Source organism: Geotrypetes seraphini, chromosome 8 (genome assembly GCF_902459505.1).
Source record: "Geotrypetes seraphini chromosome 8, aGeoSer1.1, whole genome shotgun sequence".
Lineage (NCBI taxonomy): Eukaryota > Metazoa > Chordata > Amphibia > Gymnophiona > Dermophiidae > Geotrypetes > Geotrypetes seraphini.
The window spans coordinates 102,842,836-102,858,832 of NC_047091.1; the positions used below are offsets into that span (position 1 = coordinate 102,842,836).

Here is a 15,997-nt window from a genome sequence, read left to right on the forward strand (position 1 = left end):
AGAACCACGGGGTGGAAGGAGAAGTACATAGATGAATCAGAAATTGGTTGGCGGGTAGGAGGCAAAGGGTGGGAGTGAAGGGCCACTATTCTGACTGGAGGAGGGTCATGAGTGGTGTTTTGCAGGGGTCAGTACTCGGACCGCTGCTGTTCAATATATTTATAAATGATCTAGAAATAGGAACGAAGTGCGAAGTTATAAAATTTGCAGACGACACAAAACTATTTAGTGGGGTTAGGGCTAAAGAGGACTGTGAAGATTTACAAAGGGACCTGAACAAACTGGACAAGATCATGAAAGGCATAGAGAAAGTGTAGAGGGACAGATTCTTCAAACTTTCGAAAACTACAAGAACGAGAGGGCATTTGGAAAAATTAAAAGGGGACAGATTCAGAATCAATGCTAGGAAGTTCTTCTTCACTCAAAGGGTGGTGGACACCTGGAATGCGCTTCCAGAGGGTGTGATAGGACAGAGCACGGTATTGGGGTTCAAGAATGGATTAAATAATTTCCTGAAGAAAAGAGGGATAGAAGGATATAGATAGAGGAATACTATACAGGTCCTGGACCTGATGGGCCTTCGCGTGAGTGGACTGCTGGGCATGATGGACCTCTGGTCTGACCCAGCAGAGGCAATGCTTATGTTCTTAGTTAGTGTACTTCGACTGTTTATTTCTACTAGCATATATAGTTATCTAGCGTATCTCAGATGTTCTCTATTTACCATAACTCAGTCATTGTACCATTCGCTTTCCAAGTACGTCTTGTCCATTTTTGTCTTGACTATACTCTGTATGTACTCCTGTAGCCAGTTCTAGATTCTTTTGGGAGGACAGGTTAAATAAATGAATGAATAAATAAATAAAAACTGCTTCCTTGGTTTTGTAAAAGGGTGTGTGTGGGGGGAGGTTAGTGATAAGTTATAATCAACAAATAATTCTAACGGAGTATCAGTAGTCAGCAAACATGCTCATAAACGGCTCCCCACCCAATCATCCATCCCTCCAAAGTAGAGTGCAGTACACGTTCTCAGGAATAACTCACCATTGGCCAGATGCCTTATGAGATGGTATTCCAAAGCAAGCTGCATCCCTAACATTAACTTTTATAAATGTGTCTACTCAGGGGTGTCCAATGTCGGTCCTCGAGGGCCGCAATCCAGTCGGGTTTTCAGGATTTCCCCAATGAATATGTATGAGATCTATTAGCATACAATGAAAGCAGTGCATGCAAATAGATCTCATGCATATTCATTGGGGAAATCCTGAAAACCCGACTGGATTGCGGCCCTCGAGGACCGACATTGGACACCCCTGACTTAGGGTGTCCAAAGTATCTCACTGATGCCTTGATCGGCTATGAACTAAAGAAAGCTTTATACTAGAGAGCTGCACAGGAATGGGGTTGTGGGAATACCATGAGGATGGAAGAAATTGCCACAGGATTCTTGAGGGAATGGAAGAAATTACCACGGGATTCCCTTGGGAGTATAGTCAATCTCTGGTGACTCCAGAAAGACACATGGCATGCACTGAGAGAGGCAATTGGAGCACCAGAATGAGGCTTGGAACACTCATTGATTTGAATAGTGAATACCGCCCCAAAAAAACTACAGGAGGACATTGAGATTGGGAGGAAACAGAGGGCTGCAAGCAAGTAAATAATAGTAGATCAACTCCTGTGGATATGGGTGGGGCTAGAGGAGATTAATTGTGGAGATGGGATGGATCCTAGTGGGTTTGGGTTAGATTACTGTGGGGATAAGTGAAATTTCTGTTATTGTGCAACTCTACTTTAGTGAGAGGAGTATAAAGATTGCTGACAGTTTCATCTGTGTTTTTAGTCAGACTGAGCAGAGGAAGGCAGGCTATAGGACTCTCATTCATTAGCATGTGGTTGCTGAATGCTGAGGGTTGGTCTGCCAGCTGATAACAGGTTCCGCCAGCCTGCAGAATCTACAGCTTTATGCCTGTAGAGACCTGCAGTGGTAACTCAGGTAGTGCTGAGCCTTCTGAAATGTCTCGTCTCCCTCCTGCACAAGGCTGTGGGATGTGTTAATGCATTTTGAAGGGTTCTAGAGCTGTATGATGAGGGTGGAGGAGTCTAGACATCTTTAGTTTTCTTGTTCATTCTGAACCTGCCTTGTCCTCTACAGGAGGATGCTCTTGGAGCCTGCTACAGAGGATGCATGCTCTTCTCCATTTGTCATTTCCTGGATGTGAGCGCAGAGCTGAACACCACTCGAGCAAAATGCGAGTCAGGTGAAACACCTCCTATCAGATTCTGTTCTGTTTCCTTTTGTTTTCTTCACATCTGCATTTGTCTAGCATCGTCCCTCATGCCCTGTCTTCTCTGGAGGGGCTTTGCAGTCCATGGCTCCTCAAGATGACATGTTTGAAAGGCATTTAGGGCTTTCCTAATAACACACAAGCTTTTTCTTTCTATGTTTAAATTGCCTAAGATATTTAGGCCCAAATTCTCTAAACAGCGCCAGTAGGCACCCAAACTCAGTAGAAAATGCTGTTGAAATGCTGTTTTTTTAACTGGGTTTCAAGTCGCCTACTGGCACCTAAAAAATCAGTGTCGGAATCATGCCTCCATAGGTGCTTTAGGCTGCCTAATGCCACTGTGGGCATGGCTAATGCCGGAAGTAGCATTATGTGGTCTAAAGCACCTACGACGGCTCGATTCACATCATAGATAGATGCCAGAAATGTAGACCAGGAAAATCCTGGTCTACATATCCGGTGCCTACCTTTACTGGAGGCAAGATTCTGTACCTGTCTCCATTGCGTGACTGACACATAATCAGCAGTTGTTTTTAAGATGGCTGCCAATAATGGCGCCAGTTACAACTCCTTTTACAAAGCTGCGGTCGAGATTTCTCCCGCAGACTTGCAATATAAATCCTTCGACGCTCATAGGAATTCTGTGAGTGTCAGAGTGTTTACCTCACCAGCCCGTGGTTTAAACCTCTACTGCAGCTTTGTAAAAGCCAGTGTTAGTTTGGGAGAGAGGGAGGGCAGGTATGTGAGTTCTTCCTGTATGTCAAAGACAGAAAGATTTCAGTTTATTCTAACCTACTTTAAGAATGATTTGATCTCTGGTATTAAGCCCAACATATTTTGGGGGGAGGAGAATTTTTTTCTATTTTTGTTTCAGTCTTTTTTTATTTAATTTAATTTAATTCAAAACTACATGATTAGTATAAAACTGACAGTCCAACTTTCTCATAAATCAAGGAAACCACTGGGAACAAACAAATTTAAGTAAGATAGTGGATGTGTTACTGAGAAAGCTGTACTCATACTCCCTCACCTAAGTAGGTTTTTGACCCAACAACACTGGCTTCTGTCTCAAACTGGCCTTTGTTGAGTGACATATTCATGTGAAGGTCCTGAGATTTCTCACCGTTTCTTAAATTCACAGAGCATTGAACAATCCAGAGAATGGAAAATCAGACCTGAGAATTGAACCTAGGACACTGCATTTGGCCACTGAGCTACCAATCAGGTCTTGTAACTATCTGAAACCTGACCTGTTGTCCAGGGTGAAGAAGGGACCTGTGTTCACCTCCATTTTTGGGTGGCTCTTTTATCAGTGTAGTAGAACTGTTCTGGCATGCAAAGACTCCGTACCAATTCCCTTTACTGTATGTAAGGATCTTTTTTCTGTAAATTGCCTTGAACTGTTATTTGATGCCACTTTTTGCATTTCAAGCCTGCCTGGAAGCCTACGCCATGGGGCCAGAGCAAATTGGATGTACCACAGGCTGCGAATATCACCTTCCAGACCTCCAGAGCTGGACGGAACAGGTAAGTGAACTTTGGACTTAACTCTGACAAAATCATCTTTCTTTTTTTACTGATTTCACTGACATAGACGTCAAAAAAGTATGGGAAGTATGAATCTATCAACCTGCATCTTAAACCTGGTTCCTATTGGGTTGAACAGTCTTTTGAAAACTAAATTGGTGTCAAAGGGTGAGGACCTAGACCTGAAGGTTTGGACTATTATTGGCTAGTGACAAACTTGAGAGGTTCCAGTGTAAAAAGCACTTTGAGTCCTGAATCTGTGGATAGTATATCTTTACCCACGAGGAATGCGGCATCATCTAATTTTTCAATTCTGCCTCTCTGTATCACTGAGCACTGCCCACTTTCCTCAGCTTTTACCTTCTTCAGGCAAGTTAAGGTATCTTTTCATCTGTTCTATTTTAAATTTTTTTTATTTTTTTTTTTGGGGGGGGGGTGTCACATGATGCGGCTTGCCTAAACGGACACGGGTGCGGAGAGTTCTGACCCCACACTGCCTAGATCAGAGAATTTATCTGCCTTTTTGCATCCCCTCGGACTCATTTTTGCTCCGGTGCAAGGGAAAAGCCTCTGCAAGTCACTGGGAGCCTTTTGTACTGTGCTCACATGCCGGGTATGCCTATAAAATCGGCACAGATCTCTAAGGCCAAACCTTCCTCTCTACCTTCCAAGATGGCAGCCGATCATGCCATGTTTACTATACCGGCTGGAGATTGGATCACTGATATCACTAAATCAGTATCAGCTGTCCTGGCGGACTGGTTTAACAAGATCCAATCGGCAGTGGATGAAATGAACGAGAAGTTTGACTCGCATAGCCGGAGGTTAGCGGAGGTGGAGCAGCGAGTGTCCGACCAGGAGGACATGTGCACGGGCCTGGCAGTGCAGATGTCGGAGCTTCAAAAGCGATCTTCCGACCTTGCCGACAGATTGGAGGAGTGCGAAAACCACAGCAGGCGCAACAACCTCCAGATAGTGGGATTGCCAGAACAGGTGAAAGATCAGGACCTGTATAAGATCTTCAGTCAGTGGCTTCCTGAACAGTTGGGACAAGAGGCTGGTGAGGCGCACTTTACCTGTGAGCGGGCTCATCGCATCAGTGCCCGACTGTCCGGAGAGGGGCGTGCGCGCACGGCCATTGCCAGCTATGTAAACTGGAGACAGAAGGAACAACTCCTAAAAGCATTTCGGAAGGCGGGAGCCCTGGCGTATGAAAGCTCTAAAGTATTGGTCTTTAATGATTATTCCACAAGAGTGGCGGTGCAGCGCAAAGTGATGTCTCCATTCTGCACCTCCTGCACAACAAGGGCATTCAATTCGCCCTGGTATACCCTGCAAAGCTGAGAGTCTGGCATGATGATAGAACCGTCAACCTGGCCACAGCGGAGGAAGCCCGAGCTTTTCTGGCTCGTCTCCCCGCCTGATTTCAACACCCTGCTCTGGTGGACTGGTGGGGTTTCCTGACTGTGCCTGGCTTCCTGCCCTGTCGGACCTGGAGACCAGTCACTTGCCAGCGGTTTCTTCTTCCCTGTCGTTGCCTGGGAGGACCCTGTTTGGCCTGCTGCCGTCTCATCTTGAGCTGATCATGTGATTCCGAGGGAGCCTGCACTACAATGGCAGCCTTGGAGTTTATAAGGAGGGCCCCTGGTTTACTCGCCGGCCCCCAGGGGCCCATGCTGGCGGCTCCACATCCGGCGGGGCCTTCGGTGACTTGCTTGCCTGCCGGAGACTCTGCTTGCTTGGACCTGGCAGCGGAGCTCCTTCCTGCCTGATTGTGGCACTTTGACTCTGCTGGCCTTTTGGGGCTGGCTGTGGGTGTTCGGCATCAGGTTTGGCTTGGACTTGCTGCTCCTTCATTGGCCTTTGATTCCTCGAGGGATTGCCCTGTCTGTTGGTCACTGGAGGGGCACCCCCGGGTCTATTGCCCTTCCTTTAAGGCTGGAGACACCATCTGTCAGCAGTTGGTTTGTGTGCACATGACATGCAGCATTCCGGTGGAGGACCTTGGAGGGTTGGCTAAGCCCTGGAGGATCCCTGCAGGTGGATCGGGGGCGTGGTACATGGCGGGATCCTCGGCTGTCTGCCCAGCCGTTAGCCTATAACTGCTGCCGGCTGGGACTGGTTGATGTGCCTAGTTTGTGTTTCTCTGTTTTTGTTGTTCTGTGCCTGAGGGGATCAGCACTTAGGATCCTTTTGGTGGGGGTGGGGAGGTCTCCTCTGGGCAGGCTGGGGGTTTGTTCATGGGATTGTATGCTAGAGGGGTGAGCATGCTTTTGGGGAGGGGGTTTGGGGACCGGTGTGTGTATGGGTGTGTGTGTGGATGCTACTAGCGGGAGACAAGGGAAGGTGGAGGTACCATTGACACCTAGGGCATTGAGTCTGGAGCTTTGTACCACTGTGGGGGCGGAGCTGAGCTGGGAGGCTCTGTTTGCACAATCTAACCATAGGATTAGCTGCCTTTGGTTTCCTGGGTATGGAGAGTATGGATGACTTGCTGTTTGTGCTGCCGGAGTGTAGGGTTTCTCTATGCCACACTGCACAGGGCTGGTGTCTGCCTCCGTTGTGCCCATGGCAGATTTGAAGGTGACCACACTTAATGTTGATGGGGTTAAATTCCCCATTAGGCACTCATGGATCTTGGCATTGCTCAGGACACAGGGGACAGACATTGCATATCTGCAGGAGACCCATCTTTCTGAGACTAAGCATGCTAAACTCAAGAGAGGTTGGGTGGGGGAAGTCTACTTTTCTATTTTCAGTGGGAGACAGCATGGAGTTGCTATCTTGCTGCATAAATGTTTGCCCTTCACCTTACATAAACAAATTCAAGATAAGGAAGGGGAGGTTCATTATAATGTTGGGGGAACTCTGTGGGATGAAATTACTACTTTGTAGCATTTACGCACCAAATGTTTACTGTCACAAATTTTTTTCCTCTGTTCTTGTCTACCTCTCTGGCTATCCAGACTACCAACTGCTACTAGGGGGTGATATGAATATCACTGCAGACCCGAGTGTGGACTGTAAGCCGCCCCGGCCTCGCACTCGGGATCATGACATGAGAGGAGTGGGCTTTCTTTTCCAACACCTGGACCTAGTGGATGTGTGGCATGCCTTACACCCTTTTGACAAGGATTTTACCTTTTATTCCCATGCTCACAGGGTATATGCTAGGTTGGACTATCTCCTTCTTGATCAGCGGTTGTTTGCTAAAGCTACCAGGGCGGAGATATCCGCAGCCATTGTCTCTGACCATGTGCCCTTAGTGCTCACCCTGACTGTGGCCCCTATTCAAAAGGCCCCGTCCTGGAAATTGTCTCCTCATATGTATGCTGACCCAGACTTTCATGCTTTTCTGAGAGCCCGATGGGTGAATTATCTAGCAACGAATGCCACTCTTCATGTGGGGCCTGTTACCTTTTGGTTCGTTTCCAAAGCAGTGCTGCGTGGCCACATCATTGCATACACGGCTGCCAAGAGGCGGGCAAAGGACCAGGAGCTCCTCCAGTTGACCCAGTAGTTGCATGCTTACCGGAGGGCGCATATTACTACCTTATCCAATTCGGATCGTTTGGAGTACAAGACTCTCCGTGGCAAAATAGAGGCCCTGCTCAATCAGCTTGTGGAGCATTCACTCTATTATCATAGATATCAGTTTTATCAGTGGGGAAGCAAAACCAGGAAGCTTTTGGCCAATCTTGTCCGCCCTTTTAAAAAAGTCAAATCATCACAGCCATTAGAGATGCCCAGGGGACCCGCTATGAAGGGGAACAGCAGATTGCAGAGCAGTTTGTTTGGTACTACAAAACTTTGTATGGTAGTAAACCATTAGATCGGGCTGCTGTGGATACTTTCTTCCAGGGGTTGGGGGTGCCTCGTTTGGAGGCCGAACAGGCTGCCTCTCTGAGTGCCCTGATTACGGGCCAGGAGATGTTGCTGACCATCAAATCTCTCACCCTGGCAAAGGCACCTTGGCCTGCCAGGGATCTATTGTATGTGTTCCACCTTGACCAATGATAGACTGTATCATTCAAAGAATAGCGACGCATTGAGGGCGGATGATCCTCATAGCTCCAGATTGGTCATCATGGTACTTGGATCTAGTTCAGCTGTAAAGAGAGCAAAGTCTGAGAATTTCCATCCAATGCTGTTCTCGTAGTGTTCAGTCACCTTAGAGAATCCGGAATGCTTTGGATTTATGGCATGGCTCTTGAGCATTACATTACAGTAGTGATTTCTATTCCGCCATTACCTTGTGGTTCAAGGTGGATTACATAAGGAGTTATTTGGACATTTAGGAATACATAAGAAGTTATGGAGTGGAGCGGGTTGCTATTGGGGATTGAGATGATTCTTGCTGTGTTAGTTTGTTTTTAAGGATTTCTTGAATAGCAGGGATTTTCTTTTCTAAAGGATTTGTAGTCTGTGGTCATGATCAGTAAATTGGAGAGTTGGTAGCCTAGTTTTGCTGCCTGAGTGGCCAGGAGGCTATTGTACATTTTTTTTTGTTTGACGTTTTTGATTGGAGGGTGCGTGAATGGAGTGTGGGTTCTCCTATGTCTGGTTGTGTTTGTTTGGATTAGTCGGTTGTTCAAGTAGGCTGGGCAGTCTCCGTTTATGGTTTTAAAAAGTAGGCAGTAGAATTTGAATAGTATTCTTGCTTGTATTGGGAGCCAGTGTGAATCGAGGTAAGCTGCTGTGATGTGGTCGTGTTTCCCCAGAGAGTAGATAAGTCTCAGAGCTGTGTTTTGTACTGTTTGTAGTTGTTTTATCATGGTTGCGGGGCAGGGGAGATAGAGGATGTTGCAGTAGTCTAGAAGGCCCAGGACTAGGGACTGGGCCAAGAGCTGGAATTGTTTTTTTGTCGAAGAATTTTTGAATTTGCCTTAGGTTTCTCATGACAGCGATTGATTTCTGTATTGTTTTGTTGATTTGTGGCTGCATGGTACAGCCTCTGTCTATCAGCATTCCCAGAAGTTTTAGAGTGGGTTGAATGGGATATGTGATTGAGTTTATTACTAGGTTTGTCATGGTTGGGGTTTTGTTATTTTCGAAGAGGATGAATTTTGTTTTGTCAGGATTCAGTTTCAGTTTGTGCTCTTTCATCCATGTTGCTACTGTTTTTAGTGTTCTGTGTAGTGTATTTGTAATGAAGGGCACTGGTTGATCAAAAGGAATGAGAATGGTGATGTTGTCTGCATAGCTATAGGAGGTTAGGCCTAATTTGTCTAGGCAGGTGCCGAGGGATGCAATGTAGAGGTTGAAGAGTGTGGGAGATAAAGGCGATCCTTGGGGTACACTGCAGGGGTTGGACCATGTTTCTGATTTTTCTTTGTTTGACTTTACTCTGTAAGTCCTGGATTGTAGGAATCCTTGAAACCATGTGTGTACCTTACCTGTGATTCCTATTGAATCTAGTATTTGTAGTAGGATGTAATGGTCTACCAGGTCAAAAGCTGTGATGAGATCTAGTTGTATAATCAGCATTTTTCTACCTGTGCTGAGGTGTTGTCTAGCTGTGTCCAGGAGGGATCCAAGTAGTGTCTCTGTGCTGTAATTGGTTCTGAAACCAGATTGTGTAGTGTGGAGTAAGTTGTGGTTTTCTAGGTAGTTGGTGAGGAGTTTAGCTACGAGGCTTTCCATTAGCTTGACATAAAGTGGCTTTGAGGCTATGGGTCTGTAGTTTGATGGTTGATCTGTTGCTCCTTTGGGGTCTTTTAGGATCGGGATGATGATGATTTCGCTGAGATCTTGCGGGAAAAGGCCATCAGTGAGCAAGGTTTGTATCCATCGTAAGAGGAAGGCACGGAATAAAGTACTGGAAGTTTTTAACAGGTATGTGGGCAGTGATTGAGGTCACAGGCTGTGTGGCTATATTTTTTATAGAGTTTGTTAAGGTCTGACCATTGTATAGTGGAGAAGTGGGACCAGGTTCATGCAAAAAGGGTATTCGGAGGTGGTCATAGCCACCCTTCTTTTCTCCAAGAAACCAGTGACAGTTACGGCTTATGTGAAAGCCTGAAAATTATTTCAATACTGGTGTTCGGAGCAACAAATACGATCGTGGCTATCGGGGCCCTAACTGGCTCTATAATTCCTTCAGAAAGGTCTAGAGAAGGGCTTGGCAATTAGTTCCTTAAAGGTTCAGGTGGCCAGTCTCATGTTTTCGAGCTTAATTGGAGAGAGGTTTCTTGGCTTCTCATCCTAATGTTTCCAGGTTCCTGAAGGAAGCAGTACAGTTGCATCCACCTGTGTGGCAAACCTGTCCTTCATGAAACCTTAACCTTATGTTGAGGGCCCTAGGTAAGGCCCTGTACCAACCCTTACAGGGCCCCTTGATGGACCTCACTGTAAAGACTGTTTTCATGATAGCCATTGTTTCAGCTAGAAGAGTTTTGGAGCTCCCGGTCTTGTCATGCAGGGAACCATTCCTTACAAAGAAAAATGGGGAGACCCGATGATCCACAGTGAAAACAATCCACCGATGAAAACAAAAACTGTGGATACAGATGTTCTGGAGATTAATTTATTAAACACTGACATATAAAACCATGAAAATTCAATTAAAAAAGTACAATACTAAAAAATATTGTGATAAAAATCCAACCGGACCCTACACAGTCCGTGTTTCGGCGAACACACCTTCCTCAGGGGTCCAATGGTTTGCAAACTCACATATAAAGAATTGGACTAAAAACAGTCAATTGTCTTTAAACATGTGAGCAAAGAACACTGCAGACAAGCTAAAGTAGCAAAAAAATGCTAAAGTTTTATATGTCAGTGTTTAATAAATTATCTCCAGAACATCTGTATCCACAATTTTTGTTTTTGGGAACCATTCTTTACAATCATGGAGGCAGGAGTGTCCCTGCATATAGTTCCCTCTTTTCTTTCAAAGGTGGTTTCAGAGTTCCATGTGAATCGGGAAGTCCAACTGCCAGCATTTCAGACCACAGGCATAAAGAAGCAGGACAAAATACTAGTACGGCTGGCTGTCAGAAGGGTACTCTTTTATTACTTGGAAGCTGCAGATGATTTCCGACTTTTAGATCATCTCTTTGTCATAACGGGCCCTGGCCAGAGAGGAAGACCAGCCTCTAAGGTCTCAATTTCCAGATGGTTATGGGCAGTTATTTCTTCTAAACGAAACGTTAGGTTTGTATTCCGCATCCTCTCCACAATCGTAGAGCTCGGCATGGTTTACAGGAGCTGGGATAGAAAAGGAACTCCAATGAAGGGTTATAGGCCTTAGTATAAAGGATGAAGTATGGCTTCTTCATGGGCAGAGTCCAGAACAGTTCTGTCTGAAAAGATTTGTAGGGCAACTACATGGTCCACTCTATTAACTTTTACTAAGTTCTACAGAGTGAATGTGGCAACACCAAAGGACTTATCTTGTGGGTCCACGGTGCTCGCTGCAGGCTCTTCTAACCCATCCTAGATTCAAGGGACTGCTTTGGTACATCCTACAGGTTCAGGACTCATGTGCTTTTTGCAGTGGAATAGCAGATTAGGTTCTTACCTCAATGATCTTTCCAGTCTTGAAGCCCTGCCCTTTCAGTTTTCAGTGTAGACTGCTTTTGTCCTCGGACAGGTATGTTTCTGCAGAGGCTTGTCTACTGACACTCAAGCAATGCGAAGCTACGACTTCAGAGATACAGAAGTGTCAATATAGGATTGCTCTTGCTAAGGTCAGAGCCGAACAAATGTTAATGCTAGTTGCACTCAGGTAGGTGGTTGTTTTCATCCTGCCTTGTTGATACTATGTTGTATTTGTTAATGAGTTGTGTTTTCTTGCGGAGTGGATCAAATGTATGTGATTGGGGATTTGCCCCCTCCTTGTTGTTCCTCCTCTTTCAGGGATTTCTCTCTGCTTTGGTACAAACTAAGGAGAGAGGGCAGCAGTGCCTAGTGATGCAGGGAAGGGGAATTAAAGATGCACTACCCACAGGTTCAGGACGCATGTGTTTTGCTACTGGAAAGAAGAGGTAAGAATCTAATCTTCAGTTGCCCAAATTTGAGTGTGGAAATTGTCGCTATTCTGTAAAGAGTGCTGAATTGGAAGTACTGTTGTAGAATAGCACTGGGTGCAGACTTTTTTCCAGCTCCCAAATTTGGGCGCCATTGATTAAATCATGTCCTTATTTCTGCGCATAAGTGGAACTATTTCCTTTTGCTATTGCAGTGCAGTGTAGCTTAAGGTTGAGTCAGTGGGTGAGTGAAACTGAGATGAAGGTATAGGTGGTAGCAGAATGCAATGTCCATGAAGGCACATACGGGTACCCCTTAGACCAGGGGTCCTCAAACTTTTTAAACAGGGGGCCAGTCTATGGTCCCTCAGACTGTTGAGGGCCGGACTATAGTTTGAAAAAAAAAAAAACATGAACGAATTCCCATGCACACTGCACATATCTTATTTGTAGTGCAAAAAAATATGAAAGAACAATACAATATTTAAAATGAAGAACAATTTTAACCAACATGTCCTCAGCCCCAGCGCATCACATCACCGCGTTCCCCCTGGTCGACGCTAATGATGCTGGAACAGCAAAAAACTAACAGATGGTCTTGGGGGATCACAACAAAGTACTGCATCCGTAATATGGAGAAAAAGGTTTCCTGCACGAAAGAGCCTAAAGCTCCAATATATGCCGTGCCAAGACAATGGCGACAAGAAAGACAGTCTTGATCATGAGATCCAGAAGAGAGGTATCCTTCAGTGGTTTGAATAGGGCCTCTCCAAGGCCCTGCAAAAACAATATTAAGATTTCATGAAGGGAAAGGAAGACGCAAGGGAGGACGTTAGCGAACTAGTGCCCCTGCGCTCTTGAAAACATGAAAGGCGGAGGAAGTGACGTCATCCTAGCGCATGGCTGCCTGAAACAGGAGCTCCGTAGGGGCCGTTGCAAAAAAGTGATTTTCAAGCTTCTTGCGCTATACTGCATTTATTACCAAGATCACCTTTCACTTGTGAAGCCATGGCGAAACGGAAAAAGGTAGATAAATTTAAATACTTCAGCGACGGAGGGGAGAAAACAGCGAGTGAAGCACAGGGGAGTGCAGGAGACTCGCTCAAAATGACCGCGGGGCCATCGACACCGGCAGAGATTCTTGAGGCTGGGACTGCAGCGCTTTCGGGGGAGCTCAGCGAGACGGTGCAAAAATTGTTTCAAACGTGGTTCCAGGACCTGAAAGACGAAATGGTAGGAGTGAGAGTGGATGTGAAAGCTGCTCTGGCGGAGCTCCGTGCGGATGTGGGAGAGCTGGGAGCCTGAGTGTCAGCCTCTGAGGAACACGTGGAGGTCTTGTCTGTTAAGGAATCCACAGCCCATTTATCATCTGAGCTGCAGGAGTTACAGGCACAGGTGGAAGACCTTGAGAATAGATCGCGCCGGTGTAACCTGCGCTTTAAGGGAATTCCAGAGGGGGAGACATATCGTGATTGCAAGAGTGTGGTGCGAGAGTTCTGTCGGAGTCTACTAGGTGTGGATGGAGCTGAGATGCCTGAGGAGATTAGGCTGCAGAGAGCACATCGGAGCCTAGGTCCTGTGAGAGGTCCTGGCTTTAAAGATATCATCGCCTGTTTTGCGGATTATACCCTTAAAAAGAGGATTTTGCAGCTGGCACGGCACCACCCCCATTTCCGCTGGAATGAGTTGGAAGTGGGCGTATATCAGGACCTGGCCTGGTCTACACTACAGAAGCGCAGGGCGTTCAAGGAGGTCACGCAAGTGCTGAGAGATGGTGGACACAAGTACCACTGGCTGTTCCCCTTTGGGGTCTGGCTTATCATCAATGGGAGGTCTCGAAAGGTGACTACGGTCACGGAAGCCTGGTCGGCTATGAAGGAGCTGGGTTGTGTGAATATTCCAGAGACAATGCCAGTGTCCGCTACAGCTAGCACTTCGGGATTACCTGGAGCTTGGTCTACAGTTTTGCGCTCTGGCAAGCGAGCAGCTAAACTGGGGACCTGATGATAACGGAGACTTCTTGTTTCAACTATTCCTTTTCTATAGCCACTTTGATTGGCCTAGACTGGGAGAGGTACTGAGTGGTGTGCTATCTCCGGTCTTGCTTTTGGAAAGGGACTCTGCATTTTCTGATGTTTATCTCTAGCTTTATTGGCGGCTTGTCTTGCTGCAGTTCTTGGTTCTGTTTTGATGTTATGGGGAGCTGCTTGGGCTAGTCACCTGGGGTAATTTTCACTTTCTAAGGACTGGCTAGACCTTCACTGAGGAGGTCAGCTTCGGGTACGGGGGGGGGGGGTCTTGGGAGGAGTAAGAGTAAACTTCTAACTATTGGATCATGGAATGTAAATGAACAGTCCGGGTAAACGTAGTATAGTGTATTGTGAATTGAATAGATTAAAATGGGATATTTGTATGCTTCAAGAAACCCATTTGAGACCCAGACATGTGGGAGTCTTGAGGTCCTCTCACTTTGAGCATATATGGACTCATCAAAGTGTACAGTCTGCTAAAAAAGTGGGAGGACTGGCAATTCTTATCCGCAAGGGTTTGGGTTTTACTGTTCTGAAGGTATATAGAGATTCTGGGGGAAGGTGTCTGGCACTGCAGGGTACATTGCAGGGCCGTCTCATCACTGTGATTAATATTTATGGTCCTAACGGGGGCCAGGCGGCCTTTTATGGCTCTCTTAAGGAAGATTTGGTCAATTTTGTTGGGGGGGGTCAGTATATTTGGGTGGGGATTTTAATATCACATCTGATGTGCTGCTTGATCACTCTCAGGGAGGACTTCGATCATCTTCACGAGCTTCTCGCAAGGCTTTTCTTGCCCTGATGTCCTCCCTGGGCTTGATTGACAGTTGGCGCTTGCACCACCCTTCTCAGAGGGCGTATACAAATTATTCTTCTGTTCATTGTTCATATGCCAGGCTTGATAGTATTTGGACTCATCGTAATCAGTGGGGGGGAATCAGGGCCGCTGAAATTGAAGCTATACATATCTCTGATCATGCGCCTGTATGGATAGCTTGTGAAGGCTATTGGGATGTGGGGCATCATCGGGCCTTTTGGAGACTTAATGAATCACTGTTAAAGCATACGGAGGTAGACAGAGAGGTGGGGGAGGCTATTACTAATTATCTGCACGACAATGATAATGGCATGGTTGGGGACTCCATATTGTGGGATGCTCTTAAGGCTGTGATCCGAGGGGTCTTTATTAAATGGGGGGCCCGCCTTAAGCGACAGCGGGAGCGTAGAGTTATATCCCTTCGGGAGAGTTTGATTTCCCTGGGGAGGCAACACCAGTGTTCTCCTGACCCAGAGGTGTTTGCACAGCTTTTGAGAGTGCGACATGAGCTTTCTCTTCTATAGATGGAGGATATTGACTATTATAGACTAAGATTGCGCCAGACGATATATGAATATAGTAATAAAGCTGGCTCGCGACTCGCTCAGTACATTAAATTGAAACAAGCCCAAACTGCTATTACACGGATTAGAGATAAGGAAGGGAAGATGCAGTGTACTGATGGGGCTATTAAGAAGGTTTTTCTTTCCTTTTACACCAAATTATATGGGAAAGTGGAGGGGGTACAATTGGAATCTATCACGGCGTATTTAGATAAAGTGACGTTGCCACACCTGGGAGACTCTGATATAGCATATCTTAATAGTCCTGTCTCCTTGGGGGAGGTACTGGGGGTTATTAACCAGATTGAAATTGGGAAAGTCCCCGGGTTTAGATGGGTATACCAATAGTTTTTACAAACAGTATCGGGTCGTTCTAGCTCCTTTATTGGTATGGGTTATTAATGGGGTGAGGGGAGGTAATATGCTACCGCCATCGATGGGAGACGCGGGTATTTCTATATTGCTTAAACCGTGGAGAGATTCTGCTAGTTGTGGTGCGTATCGGCCCATTTCACTATTGAACACCGATGCAAAAATTTTGGCAAAGTTTTGGCCCTTCGGCTGGGGAAGTGTTTGCCTAACCTGATTCATATGGATCAGTCGGGGTTTATTCAGCGACGTCAAGTTAGTGACAATATTCGAAGAACGTTGCATCTTATTTGGGAGGCGCAGCAAACTTTGGATAAAGTAGCTCTCTTAGCAGTTGATGCGGAGAAAGCTTTTGAGCAGGTGGGCTGGGACTTTTTATGGCAGGTCATGGAGCGGACGGGGTGTGGGGATTTCTTTCTGGCATGGGTGCGGG

At 46.2% G+C, this 15,997-nt stretch overlaps 1 protein-coding gene across 1 annotated transcript in view; it reads left to right on the forward strand.

Moving 5' to 3' along the window:
• TMEM59L (transmembrane protein 59 like) overlaps positions 1-15,997 on the forward strand; it is a 62,799-nt gene that overhangs the window by 11,364 nt on the left and 35,438 nt on the right. The window contains exons 2-3 of the mRNA XM_033957027.1: positions 2,156-2,261; positions 3,721-3,815. Of these exons, the coding sequence (XP_033812918.1) occupies positions 2,156-2,261; positions 3,721-3,815 (201 nt within the window). The remainder of the gene's footprint in view (positions 1-2,155; positions 2,262-3,720; positions 3,816-15,997) is intronic.